This window comes from Trichoderma harzianum (assembly GCF_003025095.1).
Source record: "Trichoderma harzianum CBS 226.95 unplaced genomic scaffold M431scaffold_38, whole genome shotgun sequence".
Taxonomy (NCBI): domain Eukaryota; kingdom Fungi; phylum Ascomycota; class Sordariomycetes; order Hypocreales; family Hypocreaceae; genus Trichoderma; species Trichoderma harzianum.
Genome location: NW_020209286.1, coordinates 24,690 through 49,371, shown reverse-complemented (window position 1 = coordinate 49,371; position 24,682 = coordinate 24,690). Strand labels below are relative to the sequence as shown.

The 24,682-nt window shown below is 48.3% G+C and overlaps 12 protein-coding genes across 12 annotated transcripts; 7 read left to right on the top strand and 5 right to left on the bottom strand.

Annotated features, from left to right (window-relative positions):
- Window positions 1-353: 353 nt before the first annotated feature.
- Window positions 354-2,770, top strand: M431DRAFT_129751 (hypothetical protein). The gene is made up of 4 exons (XM_024912421.1): window positions 354-556; window positions 615-745; window positions 868-2,322; window positions 2,396-2,770. Exons 1-4 carry the CDS (start codon window positions 446-448, stop codon window positions 2,676-2,678), a joined length of 1,980 nt encoding a protein of 659 aa, XP_024767301.1. The 5' UTR covers window positions 354-445; the 3' UTR covers window positions 2,679-2,770.
- Window positions 2,771-3,297: 527 nt separating this feature from the next.
- Window positions 3,298-4,250, bottom strand: M431DRAFT_501890 (hypothetical protein; the record flags this gene model as incomplete). The annotated part of the gene is made up of 2 exons (XM_024918070.1): window positions 3,298-3,470; window positions 3,554-4,250. The coding sequence occupies 2 exons, from the start codon at window positions 4,248-4,250 to the stop codon at window positions 3,298-3,300; spliced, it is 870 nt and encodes a 289-aa protein (XP_024767300.1).
- A 1,436-nt stretch (window positions 4,251-5,686) lies between these two features.
- On the top strand, window positions 5,687-6,816 carry M431DRAFT_514294 (hypothetical protein). Its single transcript, XM_024920197.1, has 5 exons — window positions 5,687-5,862; window positions 5,920-5,947; window positions 6,281-6,343; window positions 6,401-6,494; window positions 6,561-6,816. Exons 1-5 carry the CDS (start codon window positions 5,813-5,815, stop codon window positions 6,614-6,616), a joined length of 291 nt encoding a protein of 96 aa, XP_024767299.1. The 5' UTR covers window positions 5,687-5,812; the 3' UTR covers window positions 6,617-6,816.
- Window positions 6,817-6,971: 155 nt separating this feature from the next.
- Window positions 6,972-8,732, top strand: M431DRAFT_514293 (hypothetical protein). The gene is made up of 2 exons (XM_024920196.1): window positions 6,972-7,100; window positions 7,162-8,732. Exons 1-2 carry the CDS (start codon window positions 7,004-7,006, stop codon window positions 8,580-8,582), a joined length of 1,518 nt encoding a protein of 505 aa, XP_024767298.1. The 5' UTR covers window positions 6,972-7,003; the 3' UTR covers window positions 8,583-8,732.
- A 25-nt stretch (window positions 8,733-8,757) lies between these two features.
- M431DRAFT_369549 (hypothetical protein) lies at window positions 8,758-11,376 on the top strand. The gene is made up of 5 exons (XM_024914626.1): window positions 8,758-8,856; window positions 8,912-9,293; window positions 9,406-10,091; window positions 10,144-11,304; window positions 11,361-11,376. Exons 2-4 carry the CDS (start codon window positions 8,988-8,990, stop codon window positions 11,165-11,167), a joined length of 2,016 nt encoding a protein of 671 aa, XP_024767297.1. The 5' UTR covers window positions 8,758-8,856; window positions 8,912-8,987; the 3' UTR covers window positions 11,168-11,304; window positions 11,361-11,376.
- Window positions 11,330-11,968, bottom strand: M431DRAFT_514290 (hypothetical protein). Its single transcript, XM_024920195.1, has 2 exons — window positions 11,580-11,968; window positions 11,330-11,520 (listed from the first exon to the last, which is right to left on the bottom strand). Exons 1-2 carry the CDS (start codon window positions 11,937-11,939, stop codon window positions 11,371-11,373), a joined length of 510 nt encoding a protein of 169 aa, XP_024767296.1. The 5' UTR covers window positions 11,940-11,968; the 3' UTR covers window positions 11,330-11,370.
- A 1,612-nt stretch (window positions 11,969-13,580) lies between these two features.
- Window positions 13,581-14,888, top strand: M431DRAFT_101863 (hypothetical protein; the record flags this gene model as incomplete). The annotated part of the gene is made up of 1 exon (XM_024911356.1): window positions 13,581-14,888. One exon carries the CDS (start codon window positions 13,581-13,583, stop codon window positions 14,886-14,888), a length of 1,308 nt encoding a protein of 435 aa, XP_024767295.1.
- A 609-nt stretch (window positions 14,889-15,497) lies between these two features.
- Window positions 15,498-15,754, bottom strand: M431DRAFT_550071 (hypothetical protein; the record flags this gene model as incomplete). Its single annotated transcript, XM_024921309.1, has 1 exon — window positions 15,498-15,754. One exon carries the CDS (start codon window positions 15,752-15,754, stop codon window positions 15,575-15,577), a length of 180 nt encoding a protein of 59 aa, XP_024767294.1. The 3' UTR covers window positions 15,498-15,574.
- A 2,011-nt stretch (window positions 15,755-17,765) lies between these two features.
- On the top strand, window positions 17,766-18,248 carry M431DRAFT_369501 (hypothetical protein). Its single transcript, XM_024914625.1, has one exon. It carries the CDS (start codon window positions 17,915-17,917, stop codon window positions 18,176-18,178), a length of 264 nt encoding a protein of 87 aa, XP_024767293.1. The 5' UTR covers window positions 17,766-17,914; the 3' UTR covers window positions 18,179-18,248.
- M431DRAFT_526026 (hypothetical protein) lies at window positions 18,078-20,675 on the bottom strand. The gene is made up of 2 exons (XM_024920658.1): window positions 20,043-20,675; window positions 18,078-19,984 (listed from the first exon to the last, which is right to left on the bottom strand). Exons 1-2 carry the CDS (start codon window positions 20,482-20,484, stop codon window positions 18,318-18,320), a joined length of 2,109 nt encoding a protein of 702 aa, XP_024767292.1. The 5' UTR covers window positions 20,485-20,675; the 3' UTR covers window positions 18,078-18,317.
- Window positions 20,676-22,061: 1,386 nt separating this feature from the next.
- M431DRAFT_11588 (hypothetical protein) lies at window positions 22,062-23,592 on the top strand (the record flags this gene model as incomplete). The annotated part of the gene is made up of 3 exons (XM_024911943.1): window positions 22,062-22,580; window positions 22,640-22,774; window positions 22,828-23,592. 3 exons carry the CDS (start codon window positions 22,062-22,064, stop codon window positions 23,590-23,592), a joined length of 1,419 nt encoding a protein of 472 aa, XP_024767291.1.
- Window positions 23,297-24,330, bottom strand: M431DRAFT_369487 (hypothetical protein). The gene has a single exon (XM_024914624.1). It carries the CDS (start codon window positions 24,200-24,202, stop codon window positions 23,699-23,701), a length of 504 nt encoding a protein of 167 aa, XP_024767290.1. The 5' UTR covers window positions 24,203-24,330; the 3' UTR covers window positions 23,297-23,698.
- Between the last annotated feature and the right edge of the window lie 352 nt (window positions 24,331-24,682).

Here is a 24,682-nt window from a genome sequence, read left to right as displayed (position 1 = left end):
TCAACTACTTATTTATCTTTCGAGCTCACAATGTCAACTATCTCCGTCTCTTCGACCACTATCGCCGTTCTCTCCTTGTTTAAACGATTCCTGACAAACCATTATGTCGAAAAAAAAATGAATAATGAATAGTATACTCTGAATTTGTTGCCATCAGCGACAACAAGTGACCGAGAGCGACCGACGCCGTGCTAAAGAGGCTGAGCGGCACCATCCGCTCCCCATGCCGCTCCAGGAATAGTGGCCATTTGTCAGCTTCGCAGTGAGTTGTGCACCGAGAGGCGCCGAGAGATTGGCGGGTCTATTTCTTCAACGTTAACTCCGTAGAGTGTCAAGTTGTTGTCTATTCTATCGGTCGTTTTCGGTCGCTATCATACTCATCATCAAACCGAGCAGTATATTGGCCTACGGCATTACGAAAATAGTCTTAACGTTAAACTGCGGAATGAATTCCGAGGACGAATTAACAGGGTTACCGCCCGACGCTTCAGTCGAGTTTCCCTCAAGTATTCCCCCGTCGACAGCATCCACTCATAATCCAAAGCTGAAGAGCCGAGTATGCACCCCGTTGTTTGTCAAGTTTACGCAGAATTATATTTACAAAGAAACTCCAGGCTTGTGATACTTGTCATAAAAGGAAAGTCAAGTGTGACAACGCTAAGCCGTCTTGCTCCGAGTGTGTCAAGTTTCACGCGCAGTGTACATACATAGTGGCAGCAACACCAAAGAAAATTACGCGCCGAAGGTGAGCTTGCATTTTTCGTTTTCTCTCCCTGAAAATACTCTTTCAATAATCTTTCTTTGGCAAATGTGCATCGAAATTCATCATCTGTGTTGTCACTTCTCCATCCTAATACGTAGCTCCAGGCCGAAGAGAAACGAAACTCTTGAAAAGAGGGTCAATGAGCTTGAGAGTCTTCTGCTTCAGGCTGTTAACAGCCTTGAAGCCACAGCCTTCAACCAGAATCATACAAGTGAGAACACTTCAGTACAAGAGCTTCCTGCAGTTTACAGTTCGAAAAATTCCTCGCCACCCCCAAACTCTACGTCAACCACCATCACAAGCGAACCCAATGCTCGATATATCGAAACTCCGTTGTTCAATAGAGAGCTTGTGACCTGGATTTCTGGATGTTTCAAGACTGTGTCTGTATCAAGGCCGCCTCACGGCCGTACCAGCCATACCAGATTGAGAAGACGGTCAGATTTCATGGCTCTTATTCGATCTTATTTCAACACCTACAATCGAATCGTCCCGCTCTTCGATGAAGATGACTTCATGAATAAATTTGCCGAACTAGACATGGACCAGATCCGGGCGGATGCGGCATTTTGGACTGCCACAAACGTCATGTGTGCCATTGCTCTCCGCCAACAAAATATGTCATATTTTGCCGACTCTCCCAACAACCCGGACCGCGAAGCGTGGGAATACTTGGACACTGCATTAGACAAAGCTGTGGAACTCACAATCCAGGGTAGCAATGACCTCCTCGCCATTCAGGCGCTGGTGGGAATGGCTATTTTCCTACAAACCGCGCCAGGCGCCCATGCGTCATCGACACTCCTTGCTGCTGCGAACCGTTTGATCCTTCAAAATGGTCTTCATCTTCAAAAAGATGAACAATTTCCCGGGCAATCTGGATCTGAAAATTTCCGACTCATGGTTCAGCGAAATCGTGTCTTCTGGATAGCTTTCAATCTGGACCATGATCTTGCCTCCCGGCTTGAAAGGCCACCGCTAATACACGAAGATGATATCGGCGCTGATCTTCCTCTATTGCATCCAGAGGATGGACTAGGCTGTATATCATCTATTGATAATTCTGCAAAGGTCAACTTCCTGCGGGCACGATCTCACCTCGCTCTTATCGAGAATCGTATTCACCGACGACTTATGTCTGCAAGAGGGAAACGTCAAACAGCCCTTGAACGAGAGGCAGCAGTCAGTGAACTAGAAGCGGAACTTGACAATTGGAAAGCCTCATATCCAGATTTAGGTGTTACTCTCGATTATCTTGCTACAAATCGAGCTCTGTGGGCGAATTTTGAGGGAGTAGCGTTTCGGACGTTGCGGACCCTTTCTCTTGCATGCCTTGGTTGCCATACTAATTTGCATGGTTTATCTTACCGGTCTCTACGAGTGCAAGAATGGAGTCGTCCCCGGTTATTGAATACCGCTGATCCAACAGAGATCGACCTCTTGCCATCAATCTCAGACGTATATGGAGATGCTGGACCTCCCAATTGTTGTGTTTCAGTAGCGAGAGCATCTTTGATTCTACTTCATCTTAGCCAAAACACTGATCATGCTTGTACATGGTGAGTCACATTGACCCGAGAAAGCATTGCCCGTGGGCTTAACTCAGTTAACAAATATCTTCCGCGTGTACAGGTATTCACTGCACCATCTCGTTACAGCGTTGATTATCCTCGTCTCTAATGCTGCAAGAAATCCCCTGACTGAAGAATCGATGGCAGATATACAGCTGGTGCTTCCAGTTGTGGAGATGCTCCGTCGATTTGAGGAGGTCTCAATGGATAGTGGAGTAGAGAATTCGAAGAAGGTAGCTGCTCAACTGGTGCATGAGTATGCACGTAGGGCGCTATTTGACCAAGCAGGTTTCGTGGGGATGCAATCCGAACTTTGCAAAATACCCAACAATGTTACACAATAAGAGACATGATTGATTAAGGCAATCGGTATATAATAAACATACTCGTACTATGAACGTAAATAAAAAGATAGTTCAATAGAGAGGCATATGGCTTTATTCACTGTGTCCTGAGCATACGAAAGAATGCCCGGGTATTCAACCTGACTCTATCGGCCCTTTCCCTCGTATTACGCTACAGAAACCTATACTCAAGCCTCTGGAAACTTGAGGCATGATGTTGATATCGTCGTTTGTTCCGGGCCGCACCCGCGCCACAATGACAAAGACTGTGAGTATACCTTTAACTGGAAGACTCGGGCAACTCTCAGCCCTCTATATGCATGTGGCAGTTTTACTTGCCTTGATCTCTGTATGTTTGCCTTTGGGATTTGAACTATTGGGCTCGGGAAATTTTTGCATACCTCACTACCAAAATTATATGTAACTTGAAGTGTGCAGTCTCTTCATCTCTTGGTCATTGTGAAGCCAAAGAAGCTATCCATTAACATTGAGATGCCATCAAAAGTATCTTTCTTGGGATGATCAATATTAACAAACTTCATCAATTCGATAGAAAGCATGTAAGCAAGTGCTTACCATATATACAATCTCAAACTCCTTCATAGCTATGCCAATTTTCTTACTGCTTAAATGGCCAACCACCAAGACTTACAGTTAGCAGGTCATTGTTAATAATTTCGTCTTTTTTCGCCTTGAGCTCATCCACATCCCAATTTACCCACACCATTCTTCCCTTGAGAAATTCGGCCTCGTCACTAACAGCCCAGACACCGAAATCTCCCGAAAGTTCAACTAAGGAACTCAGTTAGTCGCTTGTAGAGTGTACTCCTTTGGCTATGTTACTCGCAGGAGAGAGGGTGTAGCAGTTCACTTACGTGTATCTATGCCCTTTTTCCTACCAACCTTTGCCGACATTTCACTCATCACACGCCCGGGATGGCAGTTTATTATGAACACATCGGGGCGCTCTGCTTGAATGGCGTCGATCATACGCAGCTGTGCCATTTTCGAGGATAGGTATGCGGACATGCCGGGGAAAAACTTTGCATCTAGGTGAACTTGCCCACTGGACACGTTCAAGATTCTCGGCGATGCAGCTGCAACAGAGAGATAGGACCTGATTACATGAAGGCTGCCCTTGACATTAACCTCAAATGCCTGGTACCATGTGTCAACATTGTCCTTCAGCGCCGAGACTGGCCCATCGAAATAGGCAGCGTTATTGACGAGAATATGCGGCTCTCCGAAAGTGGATTTGACAGTCTCAAACGCATTCTGGACTTGATCTCCGTTGACAATGTCTCCCTGAATTAACAAAACCTCGGTTTGAGGGTTGATGGCGGCAATCTGAGCCTTATTATCTTGCAAAACTTGAAGTCGCCGTCCAATTAGTGCGAGACGAGATACACCGGCTTTTGCGAATGATTGAGCAATGGCTCCTCCAATGCCACTACCACCACCCGTAATAACTGCTGTTTTGCCAGCCAAGGTGAGTTCTGGGCGAGTTGGGTCGATTGCTGGGTATGTGTCGTCGTGCCATGTCTTTGTCGGTGAGGGCCAAGGTGCAGCCATGATGAAATGGGCTCTTTTAATCGATGATGAAAGAAAACGTCAAGCACTTCTCAGAAAATTTGGTATGAGGATAAGAGCGTCATTATACGTCTCTTATATATGGTTTCTGACCAGTGTTTAGTCAACGGATGCATAATCCGATGCAAAAGAGCGTCCGGAACTTCGGCTCGTTGCCTATTTGCCTATCTAGTGGCAATATACATGAGGAGTTAGATTGCATCATATAAGATCTCTGTCTCCACCACGATTAGTCTCCGAACAATAGTCAACGATAAGTGAGACTGCTAGAGCTATGCTAACTACCTATAGAATGTTATGAGGTATCTTTACTCTCGGCACAAAGAATAGATATCTGCCAAAGTAAAAAGAAAGAGAACCTACACATTAAGAGAAAACCATCATCTTTCATAATATACAATATCTGAGTAGACAATAGCGAGAAGTGAGAATACATGCAATGCTTTCAAGACTAATAGGGACAAAGATTGTCTGACCTATACTTTTCTGACCAGGAAATCATATCGTGGGCTGTGATTCTTATCAATCACGGATTAATAAGACTGATTACTCAACCGCAGCACCACATCCAGACCATAAGTGTGTACAGTACGAGTTTGACGTTGCGCCAGGCACTTTCAATTTGCCGTAATGAGAAACATAGTATTGATGCTCACTTATGGTGAAGATCTCCTATTGTTCTAAGAGAAACCAAATATTCCACGTCTGCACAATGGCTGCATTTGTTCCATTATTTGTAATCAGCATTGCCTGTTTAGGGCAGAGATCTTGGATGAGAAGGGTTCGAGATAAGGGGCCGGATGAGGAGTCATAAAAACCCTCCAAAGAAGAACATTGCAACTTAGCGGGACCTCCATGTCTCCATGTCTCTATTAGTCTTGCAATTGGTGGTTTGTGTATTTATACAGATGGGCTCCGATCATTCTATCATTGTGTTGGTGCTAGACAACGTAGATCAGTCTTACCACCGTGCAGGTCGGGTCACCTAAGCTCAACACGAGACAATACGTGCTTCAATCAAGTGGCCCATATATAGACAAGCATTTTTTGAGCAAGCAGAAAATTCGGGAACGTTTCCCTTCATTGATGAGATAAATATAGTTTAAAGTGCTCCTTATCCACCCGTACAACACAGATTGACGACAAGTAAGATGCAACTAACACCATACCTCCGCTACAAAGCTTTACGGCAGTCAACACGCCAATACTTTATAAGGAAATAGAAGAAAATAAATAAAAAGAAATTGTTGGAGAGTAGTAAATGTCTGTATTGAATAAGAACTTTGGGAAGTGTAGGGTGGGTGAGGTACGTGCCTGTATGTACCTTTGTACCTTATCTGATAAGACAAGCTTATCGCGGCAAAGCATATCTCCGATCCGACGAGTTTTCCCAGGCACCGCCCTCAACACCATCATACCGAGCTCCAACCTCTAGTAGCCAAGCTCCTCACTGCTGCACCGCGATAGCATTGCACGACCGGACCATTGCCGCTTCTTCAGCCACCCACTGCCGATAAGCAACTCCCCGCCAAACATCCCACATCATGACTGGTCGCGGTGGAGGCGGCGGTCGCCGCGTCTTGCTCCCGCCTATGTAAGGCTTCTTCCAATTGACGATTGCTGCGGAACTGCCAAAGCTGACTCTGTGTAGCAACATGATTTTTAAGCTCCTCCAGAACGTGAGTACATGATTCAATCGACTCCCCTCCTGATCCCATACGACACTCGCACGATATTGGAGGCCGCGGGCCTGCGTGACGGAACTGCTGCATGGCTAGACGGCGCACGCGATTGGAATGTCTCCTAGCAAGTCATTGGCAAAGCGCCAAGTCACCGGAGAGAAATCCGTTCAAACTATGAATCGAGGCATCTAATGCCAGGCGAACGTTTGATATTACGACACACAACTCTTAACACCACCTCCACGATGCCACCTCGAACCAATGACCTCTCGACGACCAAGGACTGTTGCGCACACTTGATGGATTATGTTCTGACTTTTGTTTCATTAGAATGCCACAGTTAGTGTCTGGCTGTACGAGCAGCTGTCCATCCGTATCGAGGGCAAGATTCGAGTCAGTAATGTCTATATCAAATGTTGCCTTGAGCTCCCGGGCTAATACTGGAAGTAGGGGTTCGACGAGTTTATGAACTTGGTCATCGATGACGCCGTGGAGGTTAAGCAAGTCACAAAAACGAACGAGAAGGAGACAAGGAAACCGCTGGGTAAGATGATCGAAGCATTCATCCTCTTGGGCTCTACACGTTCCAAACCAGCTAACGCAGCCACAGGCCAAATCCTACTGAAGGGCGACAACGTCTCGTTAATCCAGAACCTGTCCAACTAAAGTGCTTTTTTATATTAATTCTGATACTATGTAACTATGGAGTTGCGTTACTTTGCAATGGGATACTCTTCTTATGAATCACGCATCAAATCTGGGTAGCAAATACACAATGGGCTCGGCATAATGAAAATTGATTCAACCAAGTAGAAGCTACCGATCTGTATCTGGTGAAGACGAATGAATGCGATGGTCCGTATGTTATGCTGCAATCCGTTTGCATTGTGCTGTAGATTCAAGGTTGAGATATTGCCGATGTTGTGCCGACCGCCACCATATACTATGTCGACTTTGCTAGACGAGGTGACGATTCTTCCCATTCGCATCTTTCTCTCGCCCGTAGAGACCCAAGTCCAGCCTTTCAGACAGGCATGTGCAACGCGCGCTGAAATGCGCGAGTTTATGGACTATGTCCACAGTGCTTTCTACGAGGCTACCGGGTGGAGGCGTGACAATTCGTATGCAGCGCTGAATGCGACGACAGACGGTAATTTCCCCTCCATGGCTATTCTGCTATCCATGAGCTCTCAACTAACGCTTCAGCTAAGCTCTGCTGAATTTCAACACTCCTCGAGGTCTTCGCTTGACTCTCTCGGCCCTTGCAAGCCCCAATTTCGCCACCTCTTACCAGCTGGGCTCTGTGGGCGTGGTGGATGGCTCCATCTCCTACCTATTCTCCTCTGTTCCTCTTCGAGTCCTCCTAACCCCTCAGTCCGAAAACATTCCGCTCCCCGATCTTCTTCGATCCTATCGCCCGTTGACGCCGGTTGCTCGACGAGATGTTCCCTCACTAAGACACCCAGACGATACGGACAAGACCAATGAGTCACTTCTATACGGCAGACTATATCTACCACGGTCACAGTTAGAGGCGCTCCTGGTGAGGCGATTATCTCCCGCCTTGCAGGCACAGTTCAGCGCCGTATCGGGTCAGCACCTCAGAAATGGGGGCACTGCATTGGGATTGCTGCAATACGATGTCGGAAGTTATGCGCTTGAAGGACTTGCTTCCACAGATGGCGGACTGCTAGGGTTCAGAGGAGTTTATAATTTTGGAGGCGACTTGAGTAATAAAAAACACGTCCAGCAATCGGTCACATCTACTACAGAAAATGGGAACGGACACGGCAGCGGCAATGGGGACAAGGAGAGGATATATGGGCGATTCAGTACCGGCGGAGAGATCTACTACGGCACTCTCAACAAATCTGGAGGCATAAGCATAGGCGCCAGATTTGCTACATTGCCAGATCACAAGGGAACACCACTTTCTGCCACTCTTACGCTGAATCCCCTGATGGGGAATATTGCAGCCAGCTATGCTGTCATGGCTGGGAAAGACTGCAGTCTGGCGACCCGCATGGAGTTCAACATCTTTAGCTATGAAAGCTCTTGGGCCGTCGGTATGGAGCTGTGGAGGAAGCCATTTGCTCGATCCGTGGCAGACGCAGACACCCCCTCTGAAGGTGTCTCTGCAGCGAAGACGCCGATTTCGAAACCATTTCCTACCCCGAAAGCGGCTACCAGCATTACAGACGGAAAGGAATCTCTACCAAAGACTACAACCACCACAACCGCCACACTGCAGCCGGCTTCAACGTCAATGCCGGCCGAACGGAGTTTTAACGCGAAGCTAGAGTGGAGGCTTGATGAGCCAGCAAAGCCGACAGAAAAGAAGACTGGACACAAAGTAAATGGAGGTAATACTGGTCCCAAGTCAAAGGGTGGTAAGAAGAGTCTCTCCAAGACAGGGCAACCTGCCAAGAAGGTAGATAAAGAAGAGGTTGAGGGTGAGGAAAAGGAATATGCTGGGGTCGTGAAAGCGAGATTGGACCAAAACCTCCGACTTGGAGTACTCTGGGAGGGACGAGTAAAATCGCTATTGTTCAGTCTCGGCAGCGGGATTGATCTGAAGATGATGAACAAGCCCTTTCGAACTTTAGGTCTCGAGGTTCAGTTTTCATCATGATGCGCGCCACCACCATGGCCGCAATCAATTAACAGGGTTCTGCTCTGTGAGACTCAATCAAAATATCCATGATATCCATGTCTACTCAAAGTGAAGGAATGTCTCGTGCAGATTGATTAAACCCGGCTATTTTCTCAACAACAGGTTCTAATTGCTCGCCTTTATTGAAATCGGCGGCTGAAGATGATCGTCTGATCGGCGGGTTTCTTGGCGGACATGACCGGGCTTAACTCCGAACTTCCCGCGGAATCAGATACGGAATCAGATACTTCGGGTTAGTTATTTCCCATCATTCTCACGCCTTTCTCCGTCTAACGCTGTCAATGTAGAACCGCCGGTGTCTATGACCGACCGCAGAAAAAAACCAGAATCCTTAACGCACAGCAGACAGTTCCCATAGGCTGCATGGGTCGTCAGTCGCGGAGGCGGCCACCGGCATGCTCGCTATGCCGGATCCGAAAGCTGCGGTGCAATCGCGGGTCTCCCTGCTCCAACTGCTCGATCCGTGGAATCCCTTGCAACGTCGATGGATCAGCTCCCATCCAAGGGATTGGGATTCAGGGCGCTAGTGAAGCTGCTGTGACGGGTGGGTTACAGGAAGCTCTCAATCGGAACCATTTGGCTCCCTCGTTGCTGCTGTCTTCTCAGCTCCAGCTTGTCACAGCAGACGTGCTCGGCATTGAGGATAACTGCTCGAGCCAGAAAGTATTAGTGAGTTTCTTCACGATGTCGATGCCTTGATGAGAGCATGGTTCTTGTTTCAACAAAGGCATCAAGTTATCATTACAGGCGCGGGATATTAATCGTTATCCACCTCTTGTAGGATTCATTAGCCCCTGCTCCTATCACGTTTCGTACTCGCTCTATCCGTGCCATCACTAGTCCGTCTTTCTTTGTCCTGGACCCTACAAACTCTCCTCCATTGACTGAAGATGTCAAAGTCAATAAGTGCATATGCCTGCCTCTGAGAGGAGACGCTCATGTCCTTTTGGACAAGTTTATCAGAGATGTCCTTCATTTTCATTACATATTCCATAAACCCTCTCTGCCCACTACGGTAGATCGATTCTATGACGCCGTGGAGCACGGCCGAGCTGTTGATATTGGTCAATTGATGATCATGCTGGCGATTTGCTGCAGTAGCACACACACGTGGACTCGATATGATGATAACAAGGGCCTCTTCAACCGCTCAGAAGACGCCAACTCACAGACTGCAGGTTGGCTTACGACGGCCCTCGACGTCATTCATCATGCCCATCTAGCAGCGCATGCGTCAATGGCATGTGTACAAGGCATTATTGTTGTGTTCTTCATGATATGCAGTCTGGAGGGCATTTCAGCTCGTGCCCGGCTGCTTCACGCCCAGGCAGTCGCAATGGCCCAGGAGATTGGGCTGCATTTTATTGACTCTCCAACCAACAATAGTCATTCTATCAAAATCAAAAAGTCCACTATTCAAGCTGAAATCGGCCGTAGGGTATGGTGGTATCTTACAGACACCGACTGGTGAGCCCTCTTTTATCTGTCGTTTTGGACGGTACTTACAGCATCACGGCAGGATGCTTTCCAGATTGTCGGTTCCTCAGCAAGGGGCATATACAATATTACCCAGCCAAATGGCAGTACGAAAGCCTTGCAATGCCAATGACGAAGACATCATCGAGGGTCAAGAGATTATTGACCGTCCACCAGAAGAGGCCACATCTGTGTCGTATCTTCTTCAACGAACTCGTCTTGCCGAGCTCTTCTATAGCCTCGGTGGCCACGAGAAGCCCATGAATTGGAATCCAGAAGAGGCAGACTACGGGAAAATAATGGAGGCAGATATGAAGCTGCGACAGTTTATGCGAGAACTGCCGTCATTCTTCCGCCTTGAAAAAAGCGGGAGCCTTTCCAAACTGCCACCGTCGGATATCCGGCGTTCATCTGACATTACGATCCAGCGATACATGCTCAACATGATATTTTACGGTCAAATCTGCAAATTGCACTTACCATATCTTGCCCAAGGAACAATAAATCCCGGCTTTGCGTATTCGCATGACTCTTGCTTGAAAGCGGCGCAGCGCATCATCTATATCGAGCACCGAATGAGAGCTGAAAACTCGACATTCGTTTTATTTCGCCAGCGTATGAACGTAAAGTTCCGCAGCATCTTCATTGCTTGCGTTGTGTTTGTGCTAGATGGGTGCTTAGCCAACAATCCCGAAGGTAGCACAACAGGAGGAGATGCGACAATGACTGACGCATGGAGGATTTTATACGAAGCAAAAGGACAGTCGCCATTAGCATCTGAATTGCTGCATCTCTCGGTTCAGATACTGCGAAAGTACAGAGCTTCACATCCGGCTCTCGAAGCTTTGAAAAGAGAGAATTGCAGAAGAGACCCCACGATTTTAGCCCAAAACGGCCCCGTGGATGTAGCAACAACAGAGAGCAGCAACATGGTGATCGATCGAGAGCCCAGAAGAGTAGATATTGACCCAGATACCATCGATCTGGATAAATTGTGGGAGACACTCCAAGGTCGTGGAAGGGATTGGAATAACCTCTTCTGGAGTCTAGGCCCTCCTCTGATATAGCCGACGGCTGGAACAGCTACGTTGAGAGAAACTTGCCAGCTGGCCAGTCTCTCTTACGAAGTGTGTCGACGATATCTATGACTGCTCTACAGCAAGTGAACAAACAAACAACTGGGAACCAAAGGGAAGAATGTATTGTCAGTGATTAGCCAATATTTCTTTCTCTAGCATTCGATTCTAATCGATGAGTGAGCTCCTGTCTATTACAGCTCAGACAACAATGCTCCGATAAAGCAGATCCAAGCCGGCACATCAGTCGTTAGCGTTCTCACTGTATGCAACTGGATCCAGCCAGCCATTTCGCCTTGTGCCAATTCCGGGTTGGAAAGAATCCGGTCCATAATCGCGAGCACCTGCTTTACTATGAGCCATCTTTACAGAAGAACATGTTGCCAAAAATCTTGTAACTTACAGAGTTTCCAAAACCGAAATGAATGAGCGTGAACACGAGACCAGCAATCGCCCATCGCGAGGCTGCCTTTGCTTTAGTCTGACCCTCTGCTAACCCCGACGTATCCCGAACAAGGGCCGATCGGATTCCTGAAGCAATGGTCACTGCACTGAGAGAAGTGATTCCGATGAAACCAGGCTTGAAAAAGTCCTTGAACCATACTGCAACCGCGGGCCCTGGGTATGCCACGTTTGCAAACGGGATCACTGTGATCCAAGCACCAAGCGCCATGCCGACATTAAGAGAAGTCGATATGACTGGAATCAGCGACCTCGGGGTCGTACGACTCGTGGAATGTGTCTTTGCCGTATTGGATGCCATTTTGCAAGGAAGAAGAGAGTCGTCTGGTAGTGTTATTGTTAGTGCTGATTTGTACGAGAGGCGATTTGGATAGCTGAGGGAGTAGCTTATTTATAGTCTTGAAGAAGTGGGAACGGCGTATAGAATACGTTTTAGTGAGATGCATTGATGAACTACCCGGCGACTAATGATTGGCTTTTTATGTATCTTACATATGCAAGATTACGGAGCTATTGACTCTTTTGAGGCTGAAGGCTGACAGACGATTCCCGCAAAAAGATGTAATTCTCGACTGCGACAATGTGTACAGTATGTAATGTGTTTTTGAGCCGTTTCTTCCGCACTCATGCATTTGAATGAAGGGGCGTCATATTACCGAATAGACTATTCTACTTAACACCATGTTAATCGATTTACCATATTTGATATCATTATTCCCGCCTGGATGAAATTGAAAGGCGGCGATTGATTCACTCGTTCAACGCAGACGTCGTTTTCCCATAAATTGCTGAGAGAATCTCTGTCACAAAAGAGTAATGCATGTCGCCAAGGATTATAAAGCAAGAGGCAAGACAATTGCTGTCTTTCCTGGCAGACCGCCATATATGTTGTGGAAACCTAGCACACTGCGAGTTACCCGGTATAATGAAGACGTACGTTTCGACTCTATTGCCGCCTAGAACATGTTCATTCTCGGTGAGTTGGAGAAGACAACCATCCATTGTAGTGCTCATTATCACAGAGAGTGATGGGCGATGATCCAAGTACTCTCGTTGGGCCATGGTGTTAAGAGGCAACCAATACTGGCACTCAGGCAACAATTCACTCTCCTAGGGCAATTGAAGGATATATCAAAGAGCAATTGGACAAAGAGATCCATAGACACTGACTACTAAGTAATAACTCACTAAAGGCGATATCAACGAACTCTCACATATCTTCAATTTCCCCAACTGAGCAGATCAGAATGGTGTGATGGTAAATTTGGAGGGTTGCATCCTTAATGTCGCCATCCCTAAAGTTACTGAACATCAGTCACACCGCATTTACACTAGGTTATTACACTTGCACAACAGCAGTGCCATGCGCTCTGATCTAGTGACAGACCAGAAAGAGACGGTATAGTTGAGTGAACCTGGAAACTAACCTTGGGGCAAACGAGACACCAGATGAGGTTTTTGATATGGTGTACTGTTTAAAGAAACGCAAACAAATCATCAACTAGTTTCGCAAACAGTTGATAAAGTGTTAATTGCAAACAGCGGCAATGGATAATGGCTATTGGGCGGCGTGTTTTTCACGGATATTAGATTTGCCGCATAGCCTACTTAGATAAACAACACACTCTAGATAAATGATTCCATATGCTACTCGTCGTATCATTAGGCAGAAGCACGCCAATGCATCTTGGCTTGGTGGAGAAGACGCCGTTGCTACACAACAAACCCATGATCAGCGTAATTGTGCCGAGTGCTTACGAATAGCCTACACCAATTTCCCCGCTCCGGGTAGCCAATTCAGCAAGAAGTTGAGGCCAGTCTACATATATGATAGACTGAGATTGAAGGCCGTATAAATACAGCAATGCGCCCTCTGACTGAATTGATACCGCTTCGATATCAGAATACGAACATCGCTGGATTCCGCCGCCCATGCTGAACGATGGCTAGTCGAGATACACTTCGGCAGCCCCTCACTCTTACGGATGAGGATCTCAATCTTACATTCCATGCGGCTTACACTGATACCGTCAATCCGTTCAAAGTTTCCGTAAAGCAGGCCTTCGTGGAGCAAACCAGACTCAAGGCTTCATTAACTCGCTTCATCGATACAGAGTTTCAGCCTCCCAACGACCAACCTGAGTATACCGATGGACCTCCCACTCACGCGGCCAAGACAATTGCTTCTCACTGGGCAAATGTATATGACTGGCGAGCTGTCGAGGATGATATCAACACTCAACTGACACAGTTTACAACAATTGTCCATACACCTCATACGGCATACAAAGAGCCCATTCCGCTTCACTTCGTGCATCATCGTTCACCTCGACCCGATGCTATACCACTCCTCTTTGTCCATGGATGGCCCGGCTCATTCCTCGAAGTCGCCGAAATAATTCATCTACTCACACATCCACCTGATGACTCTGTTCCAGCGTTCCATGTAGTGGCGCCGTCTATTCCTGGCTATGGCTTCTCGCCATCTCCGCGCGCACCTGGATTCGGATATCGCCAAGCTGGTGCTGCCTTCAACACCCTAATGCAGCATCATCTCGGATACAAACGTTATGTGGCACAAGGCGGAGATGCTGGAGATTTCATTATTAGATATGCGGCCGTGGATTTCCCCGACGCTGTTGTGTCCTTGCACTCCAACTTCTGGGTTGTTCCACCAACCGACGAGGATCTTAAGAAGCTGAAGGAAGAAAATTCCACATCTGAGGAGGTTGAAATAATTAGACGACTAGGCGGTTTCTCTAGCAAAAGCTGGGCCTATGGACAACTTCATCAAACACGGCCGTTGAGACTAGCCCATGCAATGACCGACTCGCCGGTGGGATTGGCCATGTGGATATACGATGTATTAGTTTCATGTGTCGAAGAGGAAAACGTCGCCAAGATCTGGACGCCGGATCGAGTCATTACATGGACCATGATGCACTGGATTCCCGGTCCTTATGCTGCGTTTTCACTTTACAAGCACGGTGCAGCGGATGGCGCCATATCTATGTCTGGAATTGAAAATCTTCCATACGTAAAGCAACCTGTGGCTATCAGCCAGTTTCCACACGATATCTGGTATCGTACTCCGTTGGAGTGGGCAAAGAGAAATGGTAATGTAAAGTGGAGTGCTGTACACGAAAAAGGAGGGCATTTTCCTGCATTGGAGACACCAGAAGTGCTGGCCGGAGATGTACGGCAATTCTTTGGTAATGCGGAGGAGAGTGGAACTGGAGTATTTAGATAAAAGGATACGTTGGAATAAGTGAATACTAGACAGGATAGACAAGCAACTAGACTAGTGATAAGACTAGCTATGTGCACCCTACATCTCCAAAGTTTTATATAGATGAAAAGGAGCCAGCGAGTTAGGCTATATGTACATTGAAACATACGAAGACTCTTTGGATATATATTATCCAGGATTCACATACACTTCGATTGAGAATGTAAAGAAGAAGAAAAGGAGAATGAGCAAACAAAACGACCTGGCGAAGTAATATTGGCGTTTGTTCAAGATTAGGATGACGATAGGCCGGGCGAAATAATCGACTTCTCATGCCACCGTTCTCTCATACTTCGTCTGCTAGGACACAGCACAGCGGCTTTGAAAGCTCGTCATCGAGAACACACCTGCTTCCCGTGTCAAGTGGATAGCCACTAAATGAGCAGCTGAGATCTGCCGCATGGAAAGCCAAACTTTGTCTGGAGCTGGATAATGAATTTGTCTCCACTGTCGTCAGCATGTATAATCTAGTATCGAGTAGATCAATCAGCACAGTTGAAGATGTACGATAGCCAGACGCCGTCTGCCGTTCAAGACCACCTAGCCTCTAATGCGGACGATATGTTCCTCCGGGTGGCCTTGGTTTGTCAGGAGCTCGAGAAGATCTCACGAAGCACTCAGGAGAATTGCTGATGAGACTTATATACCTAACTTTGCCTTCTATATGTCACATACGACCATAGGTAGAGGAAAATTCGGGGTCCCGTCTGCTCCCCCATAGACAAGCCTCTAACCGGCAGATTAGTAGTTGAGTGGGTGACCATCAGCGAACACCGGCTGTTGTATGTTTTTTGTCTTTCTTCTTTTTTTTTAATCTCTTGTGGCATATATGAATTAGTTCTCATGTGTCTTGATCTGGTGATATATAACCAAGTATGGAGGCTGTTGGAGTCATTTCCACCAGAGATTGATCCCTTCGTTGGCGCATGATGGAGCGATTCGATAGTCCCAAAAGTGCAGACGTCTGTAAACGCATCCTCACCATTGTGTTGGTCGTGTATTGGCCAATTGCCTTGGAGGAATTACTTTTCCTCGGGAAGGCATTGGGAAATTTCAAGCCGCATGATTTGGTAGATATTGTTGTATCATGTTGCTCTCTCCTGACTCTTCGAGTTGGGGCCATCTACTTTGTGCATCAGTCTGCCAAGGACCACTCGTGCAAATAAAGAAACCACGACATTCTTCCCCTCCGGCGACTAAGAGGCTCACCACAATATATCCTTGTGGTCGCTAGTCGCATTACACAAACTAAGATGTGACATATATCGCCTGTACGATCCCGGATTCTTGATCAACGATCTCGAGCAGCCAGTATTATATCCGTTGTCCTCCATACGGTACCATTGTGTCTACTGGGTTGACCACATTTGGGACGCGGGGCGTCGAAGGGAACTGGTTGATGACGGCCGAGTCCATGAATTCCTGAAATGTCATTTGCTTTCCTGGATCAAGGCTCCAAGTTGGTGTAGAGCAACATTCGACGCAATATTCCCAGTTGCAAAGATGGGAAGGCTCCCGATGGTGAATATTGTACTTCAACAATCTAATCAGCATTCTCCAACATACAACAGACTGTTTCTGGCGAATCTAGATTGTTATTCTTAACACTAGATGCGCATCGATTTCTTCTCTACAACGGACTCAGAATCAAGAGTATGCTATTATAAACATATGAATCAGCGCTTCTCTTCAGTTTGAATCCTTGCTTAACGCGGACGGTCTAAAAAAGGGGAGCCACAATGTGTTATCACAGGATCGACCGTAAATAAGCGCTCGAGACCATAAGTTCGAACGCTGGAGGGCCATCAATATTCGGTCAAATCAGTCGTTTTCTCGACCGATGGGCTGCTTTTCGTATTGGGATCGTTCGATAAGGCCATCAGGAAATGGGACGCCATTACGGGTGAGATCGTGCCACAGAGTCATTCATGCCTTAGACGCCGCCACGGGCAATGCCCAACAGAATATTGTCTTAGCTCCCGACAAAACCTGGATTAGATGGAATGGGCATAGACTGCTGTGGCTACCTCACGAATGTCGCCCTTCAATTCAAGGATCCATTTGCATGAGCCCTCTCACATGTAGCCCTTGGTCTCATTGGTTTGCTTTTCTCTCTCTCGCTCATTTCTTTCAGGTGGCCATCGTCTGCATTGTCCAGAATAATTGGTATTCTCAATCATTCCGTTATTGATTCCGGGTTCAAAGCCCTGATTGCGGTATGCTATTAAGTTGATGCACGCAGCTATTCTGGACGTATGGGCCGTAGGTGTGGGGTATGAGATATAACGTGCTAGACAACCATAGTCCGATGGCCCTCCTTGCTACGTCAAAGGTGTTGAACGGCTTATCTGCCGGTAGATAATATCTTGTATTGCCACCGCCAGGCTTTTGGGATGACTTGTTGTCAGTCGTTGATGGCATGGATAAAAGGTCTCAACAAATGAGGTGAAACAACAAGTCAGATTAAGATATTTAACTTGCGCGAGCCTTCAATAATGATTTCAAACTGTACCAGACGCAATTGGCCGACACACAGCTCCAGAGCTGGCTGTCACGGTAGGGCCAAGCGATAGGATTCGCTTCTCGGCAACACAGCGCAGCTTCTCCCAAAGACAAAGATTCACAGAAACGTCGACCGGTTTTACTCTTCAACGTGGGTCTTGAAGAGATTAAAACTATTGAAGACATGCTTAATAAACTGTGCTTTATCCTGAGAAAAGCCCAGGAGGAATCGTGGAGTGGAAGCCCCAGAACGGCGAAACCGAGTGCTAGCTCGACAGCAAGGATAACAATCTCTCTCCTTCGCGTTTCAAGCCTCAGGATATAAAAATGCGAGACATTCTTGGGAAGAGATATCAGAAAGCTGCTACCCAAGTAGAAAGGAGAAAGTGAGCGCTCTACAAAAAGGAGCAGTCTGAGTCTGTTGCGGCACAGCTGATAGATTCATCGGCCGTTTGGGGGATTCGTCGTACCCTAGAGCAAGCTGGATGAATCATCACTGGAGAGTTCCAAAGCCCTTGAGGAGAGTCTCAAGACATTCTTGGAGCTGTTGGATATTGGAAACATTATTACCGCTGGCAAGGACCTCCAAGCCGTCTTACGCTGACTGCAAAAGGGCACTATCATCTACAATACTCTTCCCAAATCCTAGAGAAAACATGTTTGCTCCCACCCTCGTCAAGTTGTCTTGGAGAAGGATTGTATTACCTGCGCTGTCTATACACAAAAAACTCAACGATCAAACCTTTTGAAGACAATTTCGTTCTTCATTCAACTTCAAATCTTGACTCGGACTTCTTAAACAGTAGTCAGAAGATGCGGCTGAGTGCCGCAACACAGCCGCAGAGAGCAATGCCTCTCTTCGACGTTATCGTATTCTAGAAAAGCCCATCAGACAACCGTCACCGTCACCCTCTCGCACCTCTCCCACCAGAGCGGCCTCTCATACGTCTCTGCTTTGGCCAGTCCTATCCGCTGATAACACCCAACCCTGTCCGAACTCTCAACCAGCACCATCATCCGACACTTTATCGACTGGGGACACCTGGTTATATAATTCGGGCAGCAGTTTGGATAGTTGCTGTGCCTAGTCGCGTATGGTTTGTCGCCAAGGACCAAGCAGAGCACAGCGGTGCGGCTTCCATTCCAGTCTCCGGACCCGCCATCGCTGATAAACTCGACATCGGGAATGGCGTTACCGTCGTTGTCAAAGAGTTTCCGTCCGTTTGACTCGCTCGCATCGAGCCACAGCTTGTTCAAGTGTCCGCGGATCACCAACTTGCCGCCAGTAACTGCTCCAAAGGGATTCCTGTCTGACACGGGCGTGGTCTTGCACGATATGACCTCGGCTCGGGCATAGTCGGTGTTGCCGCCGTCGTACTGAAGCTCACCTTTCATGGTGGCCCACGACCACGACGGTGCCCCTGATTTTGTGGCGTTGGGATTGGAAAGCCAATTCTCCCACATGAGATCGTGCACGAGGAAGCGTCCCCAGAGCCCGGCGTAGTACTCCGTCTTGAAATGGGCAGCAAAGGCCTGGGCGATGGCCGAGATAGCTGGCAGTCGGTCGCTTTCTTCAGTGAGCTGCCTCGTCGTGTACTTGTTTAGGATGAAGTGCCAGGTTGAGTAAGTGCCTCCACGGCTGTTGAACTCCTCCCCAACCCGTGGAGTTTCCGGAATGGCCAGGTCGTCGAGCTCCTTGAGACGAGTAAACGAGTAGCCGCAGAGCGAGGACCAAGCATCCCAGGGGCCATAGTCCCCACGGCGTCTTTCGCGAGCATCTCGGGAGGTAGCGTGAAAATCGGGCTGGTAGCCGTTCTGGCATTTCCAGACCATGTGCATATTGGTGAAGATGAGAAGCCGGGGGGTGAGCAGAGCCTCCTGGAGAGTCCAGCCCCGAGTGTTGATGGGCTGCTGGTGCGCGGCAACGCTGGCGAATGATGACGAGCTATCTGCAATGAGAACCGAACCCATTGTCTCCTCCTCTACCCGGAGGGGGTGATAGAAGGCCCCAATGCTGGGGTCGTGATAATTGGTCTGGAGGAATCCCTCGGTAGCGGCCGAGGCACTCGCCACCGAGATGGTGAACTGCGTCTTCTGGTAGATGCTCATCATCTTGGCCATCTCGGTCTGCTTATCTTCGTCGCTATCCTGGATGATGCAAAACGCATCGATCCAAATGTACCTCAGGCCCATGCTCCGCGTGACCTGAAGTGCGTCCTTGATTGTCTGGGGCAGCTGGTCGTACGGAAGTTCTTTTTGGTATTGGTTATACCGTTCACGAAGCGTTTTGAGGACTTGGTCTCCTCCCCAGCAGTAACTAAGGGCGCAATAGTGTCCTTTCTGCCCGCTGGTCTCACATAGACGTGCAGATTCGGGCTCGCCCAGAGGAGACACCTCAATGAGTCTTGTGGGCAAATCGGCCGGCGTATGTGCTGGACACTCGTGGTGGTTGGTGAGGCACTCGTCCATCCACCCGCGTGCCTCGTCAAAGCTCTCGGGAGACCCAAGGTCTTGGAGCAGCGCTTGTGAATGGACAACGGAGGCCGCTGGATCATCTGAGGAAACTTGAATAAATATGAACTCGATATAGCTAGGATATTGGCCTCAACTTACTCGGGGTGGCGTACATGCTCCATGACAGGTCGCCTCCGCTCCATTCAATCCCGCTCCGGCTCCAGATGTATAAAACGTTGTCGACCCAGTTGTAGCGGATGCTCAGCTTCAAGTCTTCATCAAGTGACGGATACCAAACTGGGCGCTGTTCATCTAAGAAGCGCTCCGTCCTATCCTCTGAATTGTCCGAGCCTCCTGAATTTTCTTCGTCCTGCTGATACTTGCGATCACGAGAAGCAACGGACTTGCAAAAGATGCAACCAAAGACAGCGGCATCCTCAAGCTCACGCCGAGTCCGGCAATACCGATATCCGCCACGCTCGTACCACATGTGATAGCGTGTGCTGTTGGGATCAGATCTGGCTTCATCCCGGTAGTCGGTGAAGAGCCGGGAGCACGGATCGCAAAGCTTGAGGCGCGGGAAATCCTGGGCCGTCTTCATCTTCAACGGCCTAGTACTCGAAGTATTGATGGATGTGCTTTCGATATGCCTCGCTGACTGATTCAAGAAAGGCACCGCAAAGAGGCGGATCTAATGGTTCAATAACTTATGTTTATACAGATAGACAATAGAAAATGGAGTTTACCCTGCAGATCAGATCAATCTTTGCAGGCTGAGCCATGCGCTGGTGTAGTTCGCGATGACATTGAGAAGATCGAAGCCGAATAATACGGCGCGGGGCGAGCCGCATTTATAGCGCCAAAGTGGGAAGAGCCTCATTCAAGCGCAATACCTTCTGCACCATGAAAGCGAAAGGAGATCATATACTAAATAAACATTCTGAGCATTGGTCTTTTTACGTCTAGCTCAGCCGGATTTCTCTTTCTTTCCCTTGCACTTTACATGCTATAACACCAAAATTGCCAGTGTCTTACAGACATTCTCGTTACTAGGCGCGTCAAGTATGGATATAGGTGCATACTAGTGATAAACAAGCACATACGACCATAGGTAGAGGAAAATTCGGGGTCCCGTCAAGCTCTTTTCTTGAATTTAATATCTTACATTTTTTGCTTCCCAAGACTCCAAATTTGGAGTCACAAGATTTCATTTTTGGAGGACAATGAACCCCGCGCTAAGAAATTAATTACTGTCAACATGAAGCTACCCAGAAGACGGCGCTTACACTGACCGTTTCATACATGGCGGCGGTTCCGACATCTGTGGTGTTAATGGGGCCCCTTTCCAAGACAAAAATATTATCACGCCTGCGTTGGCGAGTTTGTGCACGGTTGATTCGTCGGCATCTGATAGTTTGCGATGGACTGGATGCGCAGACCTCTGTGTGCTTGGTTCATGGTTGTGGATAGCACATTTGCTCTATGTACTAAGACGATGCGTAAGTTTCCAAGAAGCCTTATCAAGGCTCTCCTTCGCAAGGACGGAGAATTGGCATCCTGTACTCGTTGTTGTAGTGAGCCACTGTCTTACAATTAAGGCATCTGGAGTCTCAGTTGAAGACGACTTGTTGCCTGCCATTGGGTGTTTTCTGGATCGTTTAGTTTCGAATGCATAGCACAGCACCTATATGTGTTGGGTCCCCGCCTGGGCGCGCGAGGATGAATAGGCCTAGGTACATGTAGGTGTTGATGTCTGATTACCTAAATTCAAGCTAATTTGAGGGTGCTAACACTAAGGTAAGAGCAGAAAGAATGCTGGGATCGGAGAAAATCGTAAACTGGATCAAGAGTGGACTGGCACATGGTGGGGATCGGTTGGGGGTCCTGGCTGGTGCGTATTCCATGATACACTAAATCAAGGCCTCGTCTTACACCTTCATATCAGCAGTCGGGATACACGTTTTTAGCCATCTTCCGACCATCGAGTTGATACAAATGGGACATCTTAGTCGTGGATGTCTGCGCTGCCGGCAGCGCCGCGTCCGCTGCGATGAGGGGCGGCCGTCTTGCCAGCGCTGCATCCACCGCAACGAGATTTGTGAGGGATACCGAGATGAATCGTCTCGCATATTCCGCAACGAGACGGAAAAGGTGATTGAACACTCACGCGCAGTGCAAATGGCAACTCCGCCAAGTCACAGAGATTCCTCGCAATCTTCTCCTCGGAAACGAAGCAGATCCGCCAATTTGAGCTTAGCTTCTCGACCATCATCTTCTTTCTCATCGTCACTCGCCCCGGAGGAAGCTTCGGGCATCACGATACGCAATCCTCGGCCGTGGCTGAAGGAATCGCCAGCGCGATTCCAGCCGCCCCTCGAAGACCAGGCTGTAGACCAATTCATAGATAAATATGTCCTGTATCCTTGCAATCAGACGTCTTCTCCTGGCTTCCTGGAGCATTTGCCTTGCATGTTTAAAGAGGTCAACATCCAAGGCCGATACGCGCTTCGCTGGGCTGTGCAGGCGGCAGCATACGCAAATGCCATCTCACAAAACAAAGAGAGCGACGCGCTTGCAAGCAAGGCTCTGCAATGTTATGGCATGGCACTTGGGGCGCTTGGAGAGTCGCTCGCTGCATCAGGCAAAGAGCCGGATGATTATGATCTCATGACCGTGGTTGTGCTGGATATATTTGAGGTAGGCACACGCATACGATTTGCGATACATATACTTGCAGACTTTGCTGATGTTTGCAGACATTATATACTCCGAACGAAGTCAGCAAAGGATCGCACGTCCAAGGAATGGCGCAACTGCTTCGCCTACGTGGTAGTGATCTGGTCTACAACGCGCGAGGCTGGAGTCTCTTTCGACTTGCACACCATCGAATTGTAAGGCCTCAACACTGCTTCCTTGGTCGCTTTCGTTCGCTAACCCCGCGAAGCAAAAGCAGCGACTGGCATATCACATGTCGCAAATCCCCGAGACGTCAGACTTGCTCAAGGGGTTAAATGATAACGAGCCCTCGGTCCGCCTCGAGAAGAATGCCGACGACATCCTCGAGACATGTAAGCGGGCGCGGACCTTGTTAAGCCTTATTACTGCAGGTGGGCTACCGGCATCGACCGTTGTCGACATGATCAAGGAGTTGCATTCGTCGGACCAGGAAGCGGTCAGTTGGCGGCAGACATCACAGTGGTCTTTTACCAACATAGTCGTCGCGGAACGGCCAGATCTTTCTTCAGCAGCTCATGGCATCACAGAAACTATTCAGCTGCATCCGGATGTGTGGATGGCCTACGAGTGGAACTATCACAGGACAGCGCGCATCATCTTCCTACAACAAGTACTACAGTGCTCCACAGCCGCTCTGGAGGCCCCAGATCTAGAGGAGGTTGATGAGCAGACACTGAACACTACCATTGCAGAGTGCGTTTTGATGATTCAATGGCTGGCCGACGAGTTCCTCGCCACCGTTCCCCAGTCCCTTGGGAGTGTTGATCATATGGGTCGGCTTCATTCTAGCAACGATGGCCTGCCTCGGTGCCGCGCCATTGGCGGGTATCTGCTTCTATGGCCAACTCGTACTATCAAGGCGGAAACATCTGCGACAAGCATAGATCAGAAAGAGCGCGCGCAGAGGGTGTATGAGAGGATTCGCGAATGTACCGGAATGAAAGATCTTCTGGGCGACAAAAGCATCATATAATCTACCCAAGTCGATTCTATTTGAATACGGATGTACGCATGCTCAACTAGGTACAAACAAAGGCCAACCTCAAGCATGACCCGATATGCAACCATCTTCTGACATATCATCTCTTGACGGCAATCTCATCAAGCTCTGTCCCATCTGCCAACTTGACCTTCTCCGCACTTAGTGTCACAAAGCAAATCCGGCATATCTCATCCGTCCTATTAATCCACTGGTGGTTTACACCCCCTTGGATAAGGAACTCTCCCGCCTTGACAGTTCTCTCCTCCCCGCTATCGAGCTTCATGACGATCTCGCCGCTAACCACGACGCCGTAGTCTAGGCTCAGCGTCCGGTGCATCGGCACGGTGAAGTGAGGCGCGATGTTGCTGATGCAGAATATGGCGCCGTTTGGCGGACAGCGTGGGATCATGTTTGGGTAGCTTTGTGCAGGCTCCGAGTTGTTGATGGGCACCGAGTTGCGCACGTCGAATACGGCAAACGATGAGCCCGTCGGTCCCATGGGATGGAACAATGGGACTTCACCGTCGGAACCAAAAATGGCGGTTCCTGTTGCGTCGTGCGTCGTGGTGACGATGCGAGGGTTGGAGTTGGGGGATGACATGGCGAAAATGCTGGTTGAAGGGCTTGAAGGGGTTGAAAGTGGGCGTATAATGACGGCTCTTGAACCAACTTTCAAGAATATTTAGATGGCAATGATATCACAGGATCAAACATTGATGTACCGAGATTGAGTAGCGGCTGGCTTGCTGGGGTCGCGGAGAGAACTGGTGCTGAACCAAAAATACTTGTCTTGTAGGGAATTCAGCTCACTTATATAGACGACATATCTCTCCATCATGCCAAACCCCGCGTGTTCTCTAGTCTATCGACAGTAAACCTCGAAAGTAAAGCTCGCGGCCGTGTTCGCAGTCCCTTCTGGATATGGCAGCTTGGACGAGATTAGACGGTGTAGCGTCCAAAGCTCGCGCCGCTAACCGCAGGCGGAAAGTTGGACGAAGGATCGAAGGACGGGCGAAGGATGCACTAGCGTTCCAAGTGCCTTTGCAACTTACAGAAAGATAATCAGTTTAGAACCTCTGTT

Excerpts from the sequence above, each read along its gene's own strand:
- M431DRAFT_129751 (XM_024912421.1), top strand. The coding sequence starts at position 446 with ATGAATTCCGAGGACGAATTAACAGGGTTACCGCCCGACGCTTCAGTC. Across the intron at positions 557-614 it reads ATCCAAAGCTGAAGAGCCGA|GCTTGTGATACTTGTCATAA; the intron begins GTATGCACCCCG and ends AAGAAACTCCAG. Across the intron at positions 2,323-2,395 it reads ACTGATCATGCTTGTACATG|GTATTCACTGCACCATCTCG; the intron begins GTGAGTCACATT and ends CCGCGTGTACAG.
- M431DRAFT_514294 (XM_024920197.1), top strand. The coding sequence starts at position 5,813 with ATGACTGGTCGCGGTGGAGGCGGCGGTCGCCGCGTCTTGCTCCCGCCT. Across the intron at positions 5,863-5,919 it reads CGCGTCTTGCTCCCGCCTAT|CAACATGATTTTTAAGCTCC; the intron begins GTAAGGCTTCTT and ends GACTCTGTGTAG. Across the intron at positions 6,495-6,560 it reads GGAGACAAGGAAACCGCTGG|GCCAAATCCTACTGAAGGGC; the intron begins GTAAGATGATCG and ends ACGCAGCCACAG.
- M431DRAFT_514293 (XM_024920196.1), top strand. The coding sequence starts at position 7,004 with ATGCGCGAGTTTATGGACTATGTCCACAGTGCTTTCTACGAGGCTACC. Across the intron at positions 7,101-7,161 it reads GCTGAATGCGACGACAGACG|CTCTGCTGAATTTCAACACT; the intron begins GTAATTTCCCCT and ends GCTTCAGCTAAG.
- M431DRAFT_369549 (XM_024914626.1), top strand. The coding sequence starts at position 8,988 with ATGGGTCGTCAGTCGCGGAGGCGGCCACCGGCATGCTCGCTATGCCGG. Across the intron at positions 9,294-9,405 it reads GCTCGAGCCAGAAAGTATTA|GATTCATTAGCCCCTGCTCC; the intron begins GTGAGTTTCTTC and ends CACCTCTTGTAG. Across the intron at positions 10,092-10,143 it reads TATCTTACAGACACCGACTG|GATGCTTTCCAGATTGTCGG; the intron begins GTGAGCCCTCTT and ends GCATCACGGCAG.
- M431DRAFT_514290 (XM_024920195.1), bottom strand. The coding sequence starts at position 11,939 with ATGGCATCCAATACGGCAAAGACACATTCCACGAGTCGTACGACCCCG. Across the intron at positions 11,521-11,579 it reads ATTTCGGTTTTGGAAACTCT|GTGCTCGCGATTATGGACCG; the intron begins GTAAGTTACAAG and ends ATAGTAAAGCAG.
- M431DRAFT_369501 (XM_024914625.1), top strand. The coding sequence starts at position 17,915 with ATGAATCATCACTGGAGAGTTCCAAAGCCCTTGAGGAGAGTCTCAAGA.
- M431DRAFT_526026 (XM_024920658.1), bottom strand. The coding sequence starts at position 20,484 with ATGAAGACGGCCCAGGATTTCCCGCGCCTCAAGCTTTGCGATCCGTGC. Across the intron at positions 19,985-20,042 it reads GAGCATGTACGCCACCCCGA|ATGATCCAGCGGCCTCCGTT; the intron begins GTAAGTTGAGGC and ends AAGTTTCCTCAG.
- M431DRAFT_369487 (XM_024914624.1), bottom strand. The coding sequence starts at position 24,202 with ATGTCATCCCCCAACTCCAACCCTCGCATCGTCACCACGACGCACGAC.